The 16620-nt window shown below is 34.0% G+C and overlaps 1 protein-coding gene across 7 annotated transcripts in view; it reads right to left on the bottom strand.

Annotated features, from left to right (window-relative positions):
* Positions 1-16620, bottom strand: part of sls (sallimus) — a 122000-nt gene that overhangs the window by 9588 nt on the left and 95792 nt on the right. For 3 of the 7 annotated variants that reach the window (XM_089072201.1, XM_089072198.1, XM_089072195.1), the window contains 5 exons: positions 9461-16534; positions 9179-9204; positions 2246-9023; positions 1690-1737; positions 1471-1587 (listed from right to left, as the gene is read on the bottom strand). In XM_089072201.1, coding sequence (XP_088928327.1) covers positions 1471-1587; positions 1690-1737; positions 2246-9023; positions 9179-9204; positions 9461-16534 — 14043 coding nt within the window. The remainder of the gene's footprint in view (positions 1-1470; positions 1588-1689; positions 1738-2245; positions 9024-9178; positions 9205-9460; positions 16535-16620) is intronic. The other 4 variants (XM_089072200.1, XM_089072199.1, XM_089072196.1 and 1 more) reach the window with 3 other exon arrangements.

Below are 16620 nucleotides of genomic sequence, written 5' to 3' on the forward strand. Positions count from 1 at the left end.
CCAGAATGGCCGAGCTGTAAGAATTAGACGACCGTAAGCGGTCATGAAAGAGATTCGAAATATAAACAGCTAACAGAGAGGAGCCGTCGTGGTCGTGCAGACTAAGTGTCGGATTGATAAACGAGGAATCCCGAGTTCAAATCCAGTCGGTCTCCGTTAATTTTTTTCCGAATCTAATAGATATCTTTCAATGCTTTGAAAGACTTTTGTAAAAATTTCAGCCATTTTGGACGCTCAGTTGTTATTTGACAGTCGTTTGTGTCAGTCGATGTCAGTGTTTTTGTAAAAATGGAAAAATTGAATATCGTGCTGTGATTAAATTCTTACATTTGAAAGGCAATACGCCTGCGCAAATTAAAATCGAGTTGGACGCTATTTACGGGGACTCTGCCCCATCATTTGCCACCGTAAAAAGATGGGCAGCTGAATTTAAACGTGATCGTACTTGACTGATGATGAGCGTTCGGACGGTCAAAAACTGCGACCACCGCTGATCGAAAATGTTCACCAAATGGTACTGAACGACCGTCGAATCAAGATTAGAGAGATAGCAGAGGCTATGGGTATATCGAAAGAACGCGTTTGTCATATATTGACTGAAGAATTGGATATGCGCAAGCTATCCGCGCGTTGGATGCCGCGCTTGCTCACTTTGGACTAAAAACGAATTCGAATGAACATTTCCAAGAGCCTGTTGGAGCGGTTCAAGCGAAACGAGTCAGATTTTTTGCGTCGATTCATAACTATAGATGAAACTTGGATCCACCACTACACTCCAGAGACAAAAGAACAGTCAAAACAGTGGATTGCAAAGGGTGAACCTGCTCCGAAAAAGATGAAGACGGTTCCATCAGTTGGGAAGGTAATAGCGACTGTTTTTTGGGATAGTCACGGAATTGTGTGTATCGACTATCTTGAAAAAAATAAAACAATAACGGGAGCATATTACGCATCATTATTTGATAAGCTGAAGGCAGAAATTGCAAAAAAACAGCCGCATTTGAAGAAGGAGAAAGTGCTGTTCCATCAAGACAACGCACCTGCTCACACTTCGGCGGTCGCCATGGCCAAAATTCACGAACTTCGAATTGGTTGACCACCGTATTCACCAGATCTAGCCCCCAACGACTTTTTCCTGTTTCCTAAGCTTAAAGTTTCGCTTGGAGGACAGAGATTTTCATCGAACGAGGAGGTCATCGCATACGTAAACGCCTATTTTGCGGAGCAAGACGCCAACTACTATTTGGAGGGGTTAAAGAGGTTAGAGTATCGATAGGAAAAGTGTATCGACTTAAAAGGAGATTATGTTGAAAAATAAAACTATACTTGACCGAAAAAATACTTGTTTCTATGTTAGGCTCAAAATTTTTCAGACTACCTTCATATATCTTTATTAATATTAAGTCTTATAATAAACGTATTTTTACAAAAATTTTTACAAAACGTATTTTTACAAAAAAAAAATCTTACCAATGATATAGACCTTTTCTCCTTCAACTAAATTGATTGCTTCTTCCGTTTCGGCAATATAAGAACAAATTGAAAACATTGTATCACCTTCACGAACAACATATTCGAGTTCGTCAACTAAAAACATTAAATAATGATATTCAAAATAAAACATATAAAAATGTTATACAATTATATATATATATATATACAAATAGATATTAAAAAGTAGCAACAAACCTTCTTCAGATATTTCTTCTTCTTTAGTAATACTAAGAGAAGCTTGTTCTGCAATATTATACATAAATATTAAAAAAATATCGATTAAAGCACGATTACTTATAATTATAGAATAATTATTATATAGCGTAAATTTGGGATAGATACAGTGTTTATATAAGCAGCATTTATCTATTAAAAAGTCTGTATTATTTTGTTTCAAATGTGCATTAAATGTGCATTAAATGTGCACTAATTGTATAAAATAATTATTTGTTATTGTGTTAAAAGAAGTAATGCAATGACTACTACCGATATGCTTTTCATACGCAGTACATTAGCGAAAGATTTAAGAATAACGGGTAAACACGATTTTTGTAAAGAAAACGCAGCAATTGGGCAAGAGACAAGGTAAGGCAAAGCATGAGAATAAAGCGCATATACTCATCAGTAAAAGAATTAAAATAATTATTAAAACATTAATCATTTTGATAATTAAAATCATATTCTATTAATTTAATGTTACATGCTAACAGAAATTAAATATATAACAGAATGATGTAAGCGATCTTCGAACCTTCTTCATATGTAGACACACGTCTCTTGCTTTTCAATTTCAACGCCAAAGATTCAATATCGGTTTCCTCATATGAATATTTTCTATCTCGTTTTAATTGTAATTTAATATCATCTTCTTCAATTTCTTCTATAGAATATGGAGTTTTTTGTTTCCTTTTCTTTTTAAATGGTATGTTCATTTCGTCAATATCGAATTCTTCAATGCTATATTCTTCTTTATCTTCTTTTTCTGATTCATCAATGATCTCTTCAACAATTGGACTGGAATCACCTTCAATTTCTTGAACGATTTTAATTGTTTCTTCTCCGGTTTCTTCAGAATACGTAAGCGGTCGTCTTTTTGGTTTTAGGCGCACTTTACCAGACATAGAAATATCTTCTTCTTCATATGTATTTAGCGAAATTTTGAATTCTTGTTCTACATCCTCTTTTGTCCTTGTAGAACGTGGTCTAAATATTACATTTTCGACTTCAGTAACTTCTTTAATATCCGATCTAGATTTTTTCTTTGGTCGTAATTTACGTAAAGTAACATCTTCATAAATTTCTTCAATCGGTTTTGGTATTTTCTCTGGTGGTTTGCGTTTTAAAGTAACTTCTTCAATAATGTCTCCTATCTCTTTCTCTACAATAAATTTTTTAATTGTAATATCATCTCCGATTTCTTCTTTAAGAGATTCTTTCTTTGGTTTCTTTAATATCACGTTTTCGGAAATTTCTTCTGGTTCTTGTGTTTTCTCTTTTAAACTAGGTTTCTTTACAGTAATTTCAGCGGCAAAGTCTTCCGTAATGGGCTCTTTCTTTAGCTTTTTCTTTACTGTAACATCTTCAATGACTTCTTTTACATCTTCTTTCCTTTCTTCAATAATTGGTTTTTTAATTGTTATTTCGTCAGCGACTTCTTCTTTTGGAATTTCTTTTTCCGATTTCTTAAGTAGAACTTTTTCGACGACTTCTTCCGGCACTTGTTCTTTCTCCTTCGAAACAGGTTTCTGTATAATGATTTTGGCAGCTGATTCCTCCATGATAGACTTTTTCTTTGGTTTCTTTTTTAATGTGATTTCTTCAGTGACTTCTTCTACGTCCTCTTTTCTTTCTTTGACAATCGGTTTTTTGATTGTCACTTCGTCCGTGACTTCTTCCTTAGGCATCTCTTTTTTTGATTTCATTAGTACTACTTTTTCAGTAGCTTCTTCTGGCACTTGTTCTTCCTCCTTTGGAATAAGTTTCTTTACAGTGATTTCGGCAGCAAGTTCCTCCATGACGGGCTTTTTCTTTGGCTTCTTTTTTAATGTGATTTCTTCAGTGACTTCTTCTACATCTTCTTTTCTTTCCTCGATGATCGGTTTTTTTATTATTATTTCGTCTGTTACTTCTTCCTTAGGTGTTTTCTTTTTCGGTTTCTTTAATAGCACTTTTTCAGCAACTTCTTCCGGCACTTGTCCTTCGTCCTGCGAAATAGGTTTCTTTACAGTAATTTCGGCAGCAGTTTCTTCCGTAATTGGCTTTTTTCTTAGCTTCTTTTTTAATATGACTTCTTTTACATCCTCTTTTCTTTCGTCGACAATCGGTTTTTTGATTGTCACTTCGTCCGCGACTTCTTCCTTAGGTATCTCTTTTTTCGGTTTTTTTAGTAGCACTTTTTCAGCAGCTTCTTCCGGTACTTGTTCTTCTTCCTTCGAAACAGGTTTCTTTACAATAATTTCGGCAGCTGGTTCTTCTATAATTGATTTTTTCTTTGGCTTCTTCTTTAATGTGATTTCTTCAGTGATTTCTTCTACATCTTCTTTTCTTTCCTCAATGACCGGTTTTTTTATTATTATTTCGTCTGTTACTTCTTCTTTAGGTATTTTCTTTTTCGGTTTCTTTAGTAGCACTTTTTCAGCAACTTCTTCCGGCATTTGTCCTTCGTCCTGCGAAATAGGTTTCTTTACAGTAATTTCGGCAGCAGTTTCTTCCGTAATTGACTTTTTCTTTGGTTTCTTTTTTAATGTAATTTCTTCAGTGATTTCTTTTACATTCTCTTTTCTTTCTTCGACAATCGGTTTTTTGATTGTCACTTCGTCCGTGATTTCTTCCTTAGGCATCTCTTTTTTCGGTTTCTTTAGTAGCACTTTTTCAGCAGCTTCTTCCGGCACTTGTTCTTCTTCCTTCGAAACAGGTTTCTTTACAATAATTTCGGCAGCTGGTTCTTCCATAATTGATTTTTTCTTTGGCTTCTTCTTTAATGTGATTTCTTCAGTGATTTCTTCTACATCTTCTTTTCTTTCCTCAATGACCGGTTTTTTAATTATTATTTCGTCTGTTACTTCTTCCTTAGGTATTTTCTTTTTCGGTTTCTTTAGTAGCACTTTTTCAGCAACTTCTTCCGGCATTTGTCCTTCGTCCTGCGAAATAGGTTTCTTTACAGTAATTTCGGCAGCAATTTCTTCCGTAATTGACTTTTTCCTTGGTTTCTTTTTTAATGTAATTTCTTCAGTGATTTCTTTTACATCCTCTTTTCTTTCTTCGACAATCGGTTTTTTGATTGTCACTTCGTCCGCGATTTCTTCCTTAGGCATCTCTTTTTTCGGTTTCTTTAGTAGCATTTTTTCAGCAGCTTCTTCCGGCACTTGTTCTTCTTCCTTCGAAACAGGTTTCTTTACAATAATTTCAGCAGCTGGTTCTTCCATAATTGATTTTTTCTTTGGCTTCTTCTTTAATGTGATTTCTTCAGTGATTTCTTCTACATCTTCTTTTCTTTCCTCAATGACCGGTTTTTTAATTATTATTTCGTCTGTTACTTCTTCCTTAGGTATTTTCTTTTTCGGTTTCTTTAGTAGCACTTTTTCAGTAACTTCTTCCGGCATTTGTCCTTCGTCCTGCGAAATAGGTTTCTTTACAGTAATTTCGGCAGCAGTTTCTTCTGTAATTGACTTTTTCCTTGGTTTCTTTTTTAATGTAATTTCTTCAGTGATTTCTTTTACATCCTCTTTTCTTTCTTCGACAATCGGTTTTTTGATTGTCACTTTGTCCGCGACTTCTTCCTTAAGCGCTTCTTTTTTCGATTTTTTTAGTAGCACTTTTTCAATAGTTTCTTCCGGCATTTGTTCATCCTCCTTCAAAACAGATTTTTTTACAATAATTTCGGCAGCTGGTTCCTCCATAATTGGCTTTTTCTTTGGTTTCTTCTTTAAGATGATTTCTTCAGTGACTTCTTCTACATCTTCTTTTCTTTCCTCGACAACAGGTTTTTTGATCACTTCGTCCGTGATTTCCTCCTTAGGCATCTCCTTTTTTAGTTTCTTCAGTGGCATTTTTCCAGTGACTTCTTCCGACACTTTTTCTTCTTCCTTTGAAACAGGTTTCTTTACAATAATTTCGGCAACTGGTTCCTCCATAATTGGCTTTTTTCTTGGCTTCTTTTTTAATGTGATTTCTTCAGTGACTTCTTCTATATCTTCTTTTCTTTCTTCGATAACCGGTTTTTTGATTATCATTTCGTCCGTGACTTCTTTTTTAGACGTTTCTCTTTTCGGTTTTTTTAGCTGCACTTTTTCAGAAATTTCTTCCGGCACTTGTTCTTCCTCCTTCGAAACAGGCTTCTTTACAGTAATTTCAGCAGTAGGTTCCTCCGTGACTTGTTGTTCTTCAGGAATTTCTTTTGACATAATTCTATCCTGCGGTTTTACTTCTTTTTCTTTTATTGGTTTAATCTTCTGCTTTACAAATTCATTAGTACTTCCTTCGGGTGTCGTTAAAATGATATCTTTTTCTATAGATGGCTGTCTCTCTATGTCTTTTTGTTCGGGTTTACTTTTTTTCCAGCCTTTCAAAAATATTGTTTCGGGCTCATCTTCTGGTTTCTTGGAAGTTGGTATTCGGAATTTAATTTCAGGTTCTTTTTCAGGTTCCTCTGGCTTTGGTGTTCCTTTTATTAATGGAATTTGTTCGACATCTTGTTCTGGTTTCTTTTTCTTAGATGGTTTATATGATTTTGAAACAGATTCAATTTCTGGTTTTTTGATTGTTTCGAATTCTTCAGGTATATATTTTTCTATTTCTGGACTATCAAATTCTGTTGGTTTGAATTTGTCCGTTGTGAACGTTTCTTTAAATTTGTTTTCTTTTTGCGGATGTGTATCTTCCATTGATGTTTCTTCCTTAGATTTCCTTATATGTTCTGTTTCTTCTTCTGGCTTCTTTATCAATGTTTTCTTTAATTTAACATCTTCTGGTAAAATTTTATCTTCTTGTTTTATTTCACCTTTTCCAATAATAAGTTTTTGTGGTTCTTCAATTGTTTTTAGTGACTTTTTGGGTGTACGTTCATAAATAGATTTATCTTCTATTTTTTCTAAAGGAACTTTTTTCAATTCTTCAAATTCTTTATCTAATTTCTCTAATTCAATTAATTCTTTTTCTGATATTTTAGGTTTCTTGTATTTTTTCTTCATAATTTTTAATGCTTCTTCTGTATTTCTAGATAGAATGCCTGTTTGTACTGGATTCTCTTCTATATATGTAATTTTTGGGATTTGTAACTCTGATGGATAGTCGCCAATTAATGTAATTCTGCTTCGTAACATAATTTTCGGAAATTTTGGTTCACTTACTTCTTTTTTCTTAACAATTGTAACTTTTTTCAATTTAATTGTACCAAATTGAACTGTTTCTTGAATTGGCTCAATATATTTTAATTTTGTAGGTTTAATTTCTTTTCTTTCAATTTTTAATGGAACCAATTTTTTAGATTCAGGTAATAGTTTTTCTTCTTTTTTCTTTTTTGTTGGTTCCCACTGAATTTTTTCAGGCATTGATTCTAATATAGGTCTTTCGTATTTAGGTTCTACCCATTCTTCTATATCATCCTTTTTGATAGGCTTCTTCTTTTTCTTTTTTATTATTTTCTTTTCTTTAATTACTTCGGTAGTTTTAGGTTTGTCAAGTTTTTCTTTCAGAGTGGAAACAACTTCTTCCGATATTTTAAATTCCTTTATTTCTACGGGCTGGAATGTTTTTACTTCTTCTGATTTTTCAGGTTGTTCCTCTGTTAGAATATCTTCTCTTTTTACAGCCGGAACGACTTCTGCTATTTCTTTTACAGCTTTCAGTGGAACTTCATCTATCTTTTTCTTTTCTGTCTTAGATTTAACTGATGTTATTTCTTCTATAATTTTTTCTTTTTGTTCTTCTTTAAGTTTTTCTTTTTGAATTACTTCTTCTTTAATATAAGGTATTTCTTCTTTTTCCTTAACATCAATTTGAATAGATTGTATCTTTTCTTTTTCTATTATTTCCTTGTCTGCTACAACAGTAACTGAAGTAATTCCGACAGTTTCTATTGGCAAAACACTTATTTTTGCTTTCTTTTCAGCTAGCATTGTTTCTGTAATGAACTCTTCAGGTACGGTTTCCGTTGTTACTTCTGAAATTTCAACACCTTCTTGTAAAGGTACATCCTTTTTGGCTTTTTCCAATTTAGGTGTTTTCACTTTTACATCCTTTACTTCTTCCACAAGACGATCTTCTTTCGTTTCTATGGCTTTTTTCCTAATAAGAGATTTCTCTTTTGTGATTATGTCCGGTGATATCATACCTTCTTTTGTCTCTTCTTTAAGTATAACTTGTTCTTCTTGTGGTCTTTTATTTTCATCAAGTTTGCTAGTTGTAATTTCTGAAAAAATTTCTGTAATTTGTATTTCTTCATTTGCAATTACTACTTTTTCTGCTTTTTCTTGTGTTGGTTTCTTCGAAATAATATCTTTGACAATTTCTTCCTCAACTTGTTGTTCATTTGCATATATTTGTTTATCCTGCTTTGGTGCTTTTTTTACAGTAATTTCTTTAATTTCAATTTGTGGCTCTATTTCTTTGATCAGAACAGCCTTTTGTTCCATTGATTTTATCTTCTCAGGAAGTTCCTCAGTAATCGTATCTGAAATTGTTTCAGTAATTTTGAGTCCTTTCTTTGTTATAATAGTTGATTTTATTTCTTCCTTTTTTGGTTTTTCCTTTAGTATTTCTTTAGTAGTCTCAATAGTTATTTCTTCTTGAACAGGAATTGTGCTTGTTTCTTCTTGTGAAATCTTTTTTAATGTATCCTTTTCTTCTTTAATTTCGTGTACTGCAGCCTTTTTTAGTGTAGCTACATCTTCTGCAAATTTTGTAATGGATGATTCAGTTAAAACTTGTGTAATTTCAATACTCTTTTTAGGAGAGAGTACAACTTGAGCTTGTTCTTCTTCTGGTTTTTCGAAAATAATTTCTTCAACAACCTCTTCCGTCATTTTATCTTCAGGTGTTTTAATCTTTTGTAATATGACTTCCTCCATACTCACTTTTCCTTCAGGTATCTCCATAGATGATTCATGTATATCTATTTCTGTAACTGTAACAATTTCTTTTTGGTCTTCAGTGATAGCTTGAGCTTTCTCCTTCTTTAGCTCGTCCATTTGTACTTCTATGACTTCTTCCGTAGCTTCTATTATACGCTCTGTTTCTTTACTCATATCTTTAGATTCTACAATTGCTTCATTAATTACTTCAATGCGTTCATCCTTTTCTTTTGGTACTTCCTTTGTTTTAATAGTCTTCTTTTTTGGTGTTTCAATGATTTCTTTCTTTTCGTTGATAGAAACCATCTTTCTTATAGGAGTTTCTCTGACATCTATATTTACAATTTCAACCAATTCTTCCTCATTTATAAGAAGTTGAGCCTTTTCTAGCTTCGGTTTTTCAATAATAATTTCCTTTACAGCTTCTTCAGGTATTACAGGTATTGTTGACTCCTCTTGCTATAATTATATACCAATATTAAAGCATATATATATATATATATATATATATATATACACACATATATATATACATATATATATGTATATATATATATATATATATATAATATATATAAAATATATTAGATACAAACTTCGTTGTTATAGCTTACCTGATACATCGGACTTTCCTTGATATCTACAAAACAAAAATATCATATTAAAAATAAGATCATTTAAAGAAAGAAAATCTGTCTGAGACAATTGTGTATTAATATCTAACAATGCAATGCAGTTAACACCATAGTCAATGGATAATAATTAACAGTTATATGGACCTTTCTTATGAATTAAGTCTTTATGTCAAAGTTTCTTAATTCAGATTAATAGTAGAAAAAGAGTGATTCAAGAGAATATAAGCAACAATAGATCCTAAAATTACGTAACACACTTACCCATTACAACTTCTTTAACAAATTTATGTTTTATCATTCCATCGTGTTTAAGTTTAATGTGTATTTCTGGTATAGTGTCAGCGTATAAATCAACTGAAGTTGTTGCCTCTTGTACTAGTCGCTCCTTGTTCACGTTTCCGAAAATTGTTTCGTCGCTACCTTCGCGTTCGCCAATTTTATTTATAATGCCTTTCCTTAGTACGTTATCATTCGCCAAATCTTTAGTTAATGAAATATCACTTATTACATCACTTTTCTCAAAAGACTGCACAAATTCAGAATGAGAAGACGGTAGTAAACTTTCATCAACAATTCCTTCTACAGGACCTACAGTGCTTGTTGTAACAGGTAACTGATCTATCTCCTTTAAAATTATTTCTTCGGTTATATGCTGTTTCTGTCCCTTACGTTTTACAACCTTCTTCTTAGTAACCCTCTTAGGCTCATCTTCTTCTACAATTTCTTCAATTATATGTTTACTTTTTTTCTCCTTTACAGTCGGAACCGCAATTTTATAATCCAGTAAAGGAAGGACAGTTTCTTCAAATATTTCTTCTAGTGGAACTTCGGTAATTGTTGTTACAGGTAATTGTCCTTTCTCTTCTACAGTAACTTCTTCGATTACCTGTTGCTTTTGTCCCTTACGTTTTAAAATTTTCTTCTTAGTGATTTTCTTAGGTTCCTTTCCTTCTACTACTTCTTCTGTTACGGTCACCTGCTCTCTCACTTCCTCCTCTTCAGATGGTTTCATAGTTTTGTAATCCGGTAAGAGAAAGACAGTTTCTTCCACTATTTCTTCTAGAGGACCTTCGGTAATTGTTGTCACAGGTAATTGTCCTTTCTCTTCTACAGTTACTTCTTCTGTTATTTGCTGCTTCTGTCCTTTACGTTTTACAATTTTCTTCTTAGTGATTTTCTTAGGCTTCTCACCTTCTACTACTTCTTCTGTTACTGTCACCTGTCCTCTTACTTCCTCCTCTTCAGACGGTTTTATAGTTTTGTAATCCGGTAAGGGATAGACAGTTTCTTCCACTATTTCTTCTAGAGGACCTTCGGTAATTGTTGTCACAGGTAATTGTCCTTTCTCTTCTACAGTTACTTCTTCTGTTATTTGCTGCTTCTGTCCTTTACGTTTTATAACTTTCTTCTTAGTGATTTTCTTAGGTTCCTTTCCTTCTACTACTTCTTCTGTTACGGTTACCTGTCGTCGCACTTCCTCCTCTTCAGACGGTTTTATAGTTTTGTAATCCGGTAAGGGAAAGACAGTTTCTTCCACTATTTCTTCTAGAGGACCTTCGGTAATTGTTGTCACAGGTAATTGTCCTTTCTCTTCTACAGTTACTTCTTCTGTTATTTGCTGCTTCTGTCCTTTACGTTTTACAATTTTCTTCTTGGTGATTTTCTTAGGTTTCTGCTCTTTTACTACTTCTTCTGTTACTGTCACCTGTTCTCTCACTTCCTCTTCTTCAGACGGTTTTATAGTTTTGTAATCCGATAAGGGAAGGACAGTTTCTTCCACTATTTCTTCTAGAGGACCTTCGGTAATTGTTGTCACAGGTAATTGTCCTTTCTCTTCTACAGTTACTTCTTCTGTTATTTGTTGCTTCTGTCCTTTACGTTTTATAACTTTCTTCTTAGTGATTTTCTTAGGTTCCTTTCCTTCTACTACCTCTTCTGTTACGGTCACCTGTCCTCTCACTTCTTCCTCTTCAGACGGTTTTATAGTTTTGTAATCCGATAAGGGAAAGACAGTTTCTTCGACTATTTCTTCTAGAGGACTTTCAATAATTGTTGTCACAGGTAATTGTCCTTTTTCTTCTACAGTTATTTCTTTTGTTATTTGTTGCTTCTGTCCTTTACGTTTAATAATTTCCTTCTTAGTGATTTTTTTAGGTTTCTCCCCTTCTACTACTTCTTCTGTTACTATCACTTGTTCTCTCACTTCCTCTTCTTCAGACGGTTTTAGAGTTCTGTAATCTGATATAGGAAAGACAGTTTCTTCCACTATTTCTTCTAGAGGACCTTCGGTAATTGTTGTCACAGGTAATTGTCCTTTCTCTTCTACAGTTACTTCTTCTGTTATTTGTTGCTTCTGTCCTTTACGTTTTATAACTTTCTTCTTAGTGATTTTCTTAGGTTCCTTTCCTTCTACTACCTCTTCTGTTACGGTCACCTGTCCTCTCACTTCTTCCTCTTCAGACGGTTTTATAGTTTTGTAATCCGGTAAGGGAAAGACAGTTTCTTCGACTATTTCTTCTAGAGGACTTTCAATAATTGTTGTCACAGGTAATTGTCCTTTTTCTTCTACAGTTATTTCTTTTGTTATTTGTTGCTTCTGTCCTTTACGTTTAATAATTTCCTTCTTAGTGATTTTTTTAGGTTTCTCCCCTTCTACTACTTCTTCTGTTACTATCACTTGTTCTCTCACTTCCTCTTCTTCAGACGGTTTTAGAGTTCTGTAATCTGATATAGGAAAGACAGTTTCTTCCACTATTTCTTCTAGAGGACCTTCGGTAATTGTTGTCACAGGTAATTGTCCTTTCTCTTTTACAATTACTTCTTCTGTTATTTGCTGCTTCTGTCCTTTACGTTTTATAACTTTCTTCTTAGTGATTTTCTTAGGTTCCTTTCCTTCTACTACTTCTTCTGTTACGGTCACCTGTCCTCTCACTTCCTCCTCTTCAGACGGTTTTATAGTTTTGTAATCCGGTAAGGGAAAGACAGTTTCTTCCACTATTTCTTCTAGAGGACTTTCGGTAATTGTTGTCACAGGTAATTGTCCTTTCTCTTCTACAGTTACTTCTTCTGTTATTTGCTGCTTCTGTCCTTTACGTTTTATAATTTTCTTCTTAGTGATTTTCTTAGGCTTCTCACCTTCTACTACTTCTTCTGTTACTGTCACCTGTCCTCTCACTTCCTCCTCTTCAGACGGTTTTATAGTTTTGTAATCCGGTAAGGGATAGACAGTTTCTTCCACTATTTTTTCTAGAGGACCTTCGGTAATTGTTGTCACAGGTAATTGTCCTTTCTCTTCTACAGTTACTTCTTCTGTTATTTGCTGCTTCTGTCCTTTACGTTTTAAAATTTTCTGCTTAGTGATTTTCTTAGGTTCCTTTCCTTCTACTACTTCTTCTGTTACGGTCACCTGCTCTCTCACTTCCTCCTCTTCAGATGGTTTCATAGTTTTGTAATCCGGTAAGAGAAAGACAGTTTCTTCCACTATTTCTTCTAGAGGACCTTCGGTAATTGTTGTCACAGGTAATTGTCCTTTCTCTTCTACAGTTACTTCTTCTGTTATTTGTTGCTTCTGTCCTTTACGTTTTATAACTTTCTTCTTAGTGATTTTCTTAGGTTCCTTTCCTTCTACTACTTCTTCTGTTACAGTTACCTGTCGTCTGACTTCCTCCTCTTCAGACGGTTTTATAGTTTTGTAATCCGGTAAGGGAAAGACAGTTTCTTCCACTATTTCTTCTAGAGGACCTTCGGTAATTGTTGTCACAGGTAATTGTCCTTTCTCTTCTACAGTTACTTCTTCTGTTATTTGCTGCTTCTGTCCTTTACGTTTTATAATTTTCTTCTTAGTGATTTTCTTAGGCTTCTCACCTTCTACTACTTCTTCTGTTACTGTCATCTGTTCTCTCACTTCCTCTTCTTCAAATGGTTTTAGAGTTCTATAATCTGATATAGGAAGGACAATTTCATCAACTATTTCTTCTAGAGGACCTTCAGTAATTGTTGTCACAGGTAATTGTCCTTTCTCTTCTACAATTACTTCTTCTGTTATTTGCTGTTTCTGTCCTTTACGTTTTATAACTTTCTTCTTAGTGATTTTCTTAGGTTCCTTTCCTTCTACTACCTCTTCTGTTACGGTCACCTGTCCTCTCACTTCCTCCTCTTCAGACGGTTTTATAGTTTTGTAATCCGGTAAGGGAAAGACAGTTTCTTCCACTATTTCTTCTAGAGGACCTTCGGTAATTGCTGTCACAGGTAATTGTCCTTTCTCTTCTACAGTTACTTCTTCTGTTATTTGCTGCTTCTGTCCTTTACGTTTTACAATTTTCTTCTTAGTGATTTTCTTAGGCTTCTCACCTTCTACTACTTCTTCTGTTACTGTCACTTGTCCTCTTACTTCCTCCTCTTCAGACGGTTTTATAGTTTTGTAATCCGGTAAGGGATAGACAGTTTCTTCCACTATTTCTTCTAGAGGACCTTCGGTAATTGTTGTCACAGGTAATTGTCCTTTCTCTTCTACAGTTACTTCTTCTGTTATTTGCTGCTTCTGTCCTTTACGTTTTATAATTTTCTTCTTAGTGATTTTCTTAGGCTTCTCACCTTCTACTACTTCTTCTGTTACTGTCATCTGTTCTCTCACTTCCTCTTCTTCAAATGGTTTTAGAGTTCTATAATCTGATATAGGAAGGACAATTTCATCAACTATTTCTTCTAGAGGACCTTCAGTAATTGTTGTCACAGGTAATTGTCCTTTCTCTTCTACAATTACTTCTTCTGTTATTTGCTGTTTCTGTCCTTTACGTTTTATAACTTTCTTCTTAGTGATTTTCTTAGGTTCCTTTCCTTCTACTACCTCTTCTGTTACGGTCACCTGTCCTCTCACTTCTTCCTCTTCAGACGGTTTTATAGTTTTGTAATCCGGTAAGGGAAAGACAGTTTCTTCCACTATTTCTTCTAGAGGACCTTCGGTAATTGTTGTCACAGGTAATTGTCCTTTCTCTTCTACAGTTACTTCTTCTGTTATTTGCTGCTTCTGTCCTTTACGTTTTATAACTTTCTTCTTAGTGATTTTCTTAGGTTCATTTCCTTCTACTACTTCTTCTGTTACGGTCACTTGTCGTCGCACTTCCTCCTCTTCAGACGGTTTTATAGTTTTGTAATCCGGTAAGGGAAAGACAGTTTCTTCCACTATTTCTTCTAGAGGACCTTCGGTAATTGCTGTCACAGGTAATTGTCCTTTCTCTTCTACAGTTACTTCTTCTGTTATTTGCTGCTTCTGTCCTTTACGTTTTACAATTTTCTTCTTAGTGATTTTCTTAGGCTTCTCACCTTCTACTACTTCTTCTGTTACTGTCACTTGTCCTCTTACTTCCTCCTCTTCAGACGGTTTTATAGTTTTGTAATCCGGTAAGGGATAGACAGTTTCTTCCACTATTTCTTCTAGAGGACCTTCGGTAATTGTTGTCACAGGTAATTGTCCTTTCTCTTCTACAGTTACTTCTTCTGTTATTTGTTGCTTCTGTCCTTTACGTTTTATAACTTTCTTCTTAGTGATTTTCTTAGGTTCCTTTCCTTCTACTACTTCTTCTGTTACGGTTACCTGTCGTCTCACTTCCTCCTCTTCAGACGATTTTATAGTTTTGTAATCCGGTAAGGGAAAGACAGTTTCTTCCACTATTTCTTCTAGAGGACCTTCGGTAATTGTTGTCACAGGTAATTGTCCTTTCTCTTCTACAATTACTTCTTCTGTTATTTGCTGCTTCTGTCCTTTACGTTTTATAACTTTCTTCTTAGTGATTTTCTTAGGTTCCTTTCCTTCTACTACTTCTTCTGTTACGGTCACCTGTCCTCTCACTTCCTCCTCTTCAGACGGTTTTATAGTTTTGTAATCCGGTAAAGGATAGACAGTTTCTTCCACTATTTCTTCTAGAGGACTGTCGGTAATTGTTGTCACAGGTAATTGTCCTTTCTCTTCTACAGTTACTTCTTCTGTTATTTGCTGCTTCTGTCCTTTACGTTTTATAATTTTCTTCTTAGTGATTTTCTTAGGCTTCTCACCTTCTACTACTTCTTCTGTTACTGTCACCTGTTCTCTCACTTCCTCTTCTTCAAATGGTTTTAGAATTCTATAATCTGATATAGGAAGGACAATTTCATCAACTATTTCTTCTAGAGGACCTTCCGTAATTGTTGTCACAGGTAATTGTCCTTTCTCTTCTACAATTACTTCTTCTGTTATTTGCTGCTTCTGTCCTTTACGTTTTATAACTTTCTTCTTAGTGATTTTCTTAGGCTTCTCACCTTCTACTACTTCTTCTGTTACTGTCACCTGTTCTCTCACTTCCTCTTCTTCAAATGGTTTTAGAATTCTATAATCTGATATAGGAAGGACAATTTCATCAACTATTTCTTCTAGAGGACCTTCCGTAATTGTTGTCACAGGTAATTGTCCTTTCTCTTCTACAGTTACTTCTTCTGTTATTTGCTGCTTCTGTCCTTTACGTTTTATAACTTTCTTCTTAGTGATTTTCTTAGGTTCCTTTCCTTCTACTACCTCTTCTGTTACGGTCACCTGTTCTCTCACTTCCTCCTCTTCAGACGGTTTTATAGTTTTGTAATCTGGTAAGGGAAGTATAGTTTCTTCAACTGTTTCTTCTAGTGGACCTTCGGTTATTGTTATCACAGGTAATTGTCCTTTTTCTTCTACAGTTACTTCTTCTACTACTGGTTGTTTTTGCTCTTTTCGTTTTGTAATTTTCTTTTTTGTAATTTTTTTATGTTTCTCTACTATTTTGTCTGTTTCTTTTATCTGCTCTGTAGTTTCCTTCTTTTTAGACGGCTTAGTTATTGTGGATTCTGATAATGGAAGTATATTATCGATGATTTCTGTTATTGATCCTTCTATAACTCTCGTTTTGGGCTTTTGTCTCTCTTCTTCTGTTATTGTTTTTACAGTATTTATAATTACATCTTTATTTTGATCTATTTCTCGCAATTTTTTAGTTTTTATTAGCTTTATGTCTTCTATTTCTGTTGGCTCTGGTACTTCTTCTATGTGCATGTATTCCGTTATTGGTGTAGATGCTGCTTTCATATCTTCAACTTCTTCTTCTATTACTATAACATTTTCTTGTTCTTTACTTTTTGGTTTCTTTTTTCTTATTATTGTTTTCTTTGTTTTAACTGCAGTATTGTTTTCTTTACTACCACGTCTAAATTTAGTTGTGTATTCTTCTGTGATTTCTGTGTCAGATTCAGTATTTGGTTGATATTTTGTTTCGTGTTTTGTAGTGTGTTGTGTGATTGTGATGTTATGTTGTTGCTCTGATGCTTCTGTGGTTTCTGAAATGTATACAGAACAGGTGTGGCACGTGATTAAGTTTGTATATTTTTAAAATTTATTTTGATTATTTACGTTTTGAGTTTTG

This window comes from Pogonomyrmex barbatus, unplaced genomic scaffold (genome assembly GCF_055798465.1).
Source record: "Pogonomyrmex barbatus isolate J1 unplaced genomic scaffold, ASM5579846v1 scaffold13, whole genome shotgun sequence".
Classification (NCBI taxonomy): domain Eukaryota; kingdom Metazoa; phylum Arthropoda; class Insecta; order Hymenoptera; family Formicidae; genus Pogonomyrmex; species Pogonomyrmex barbatus.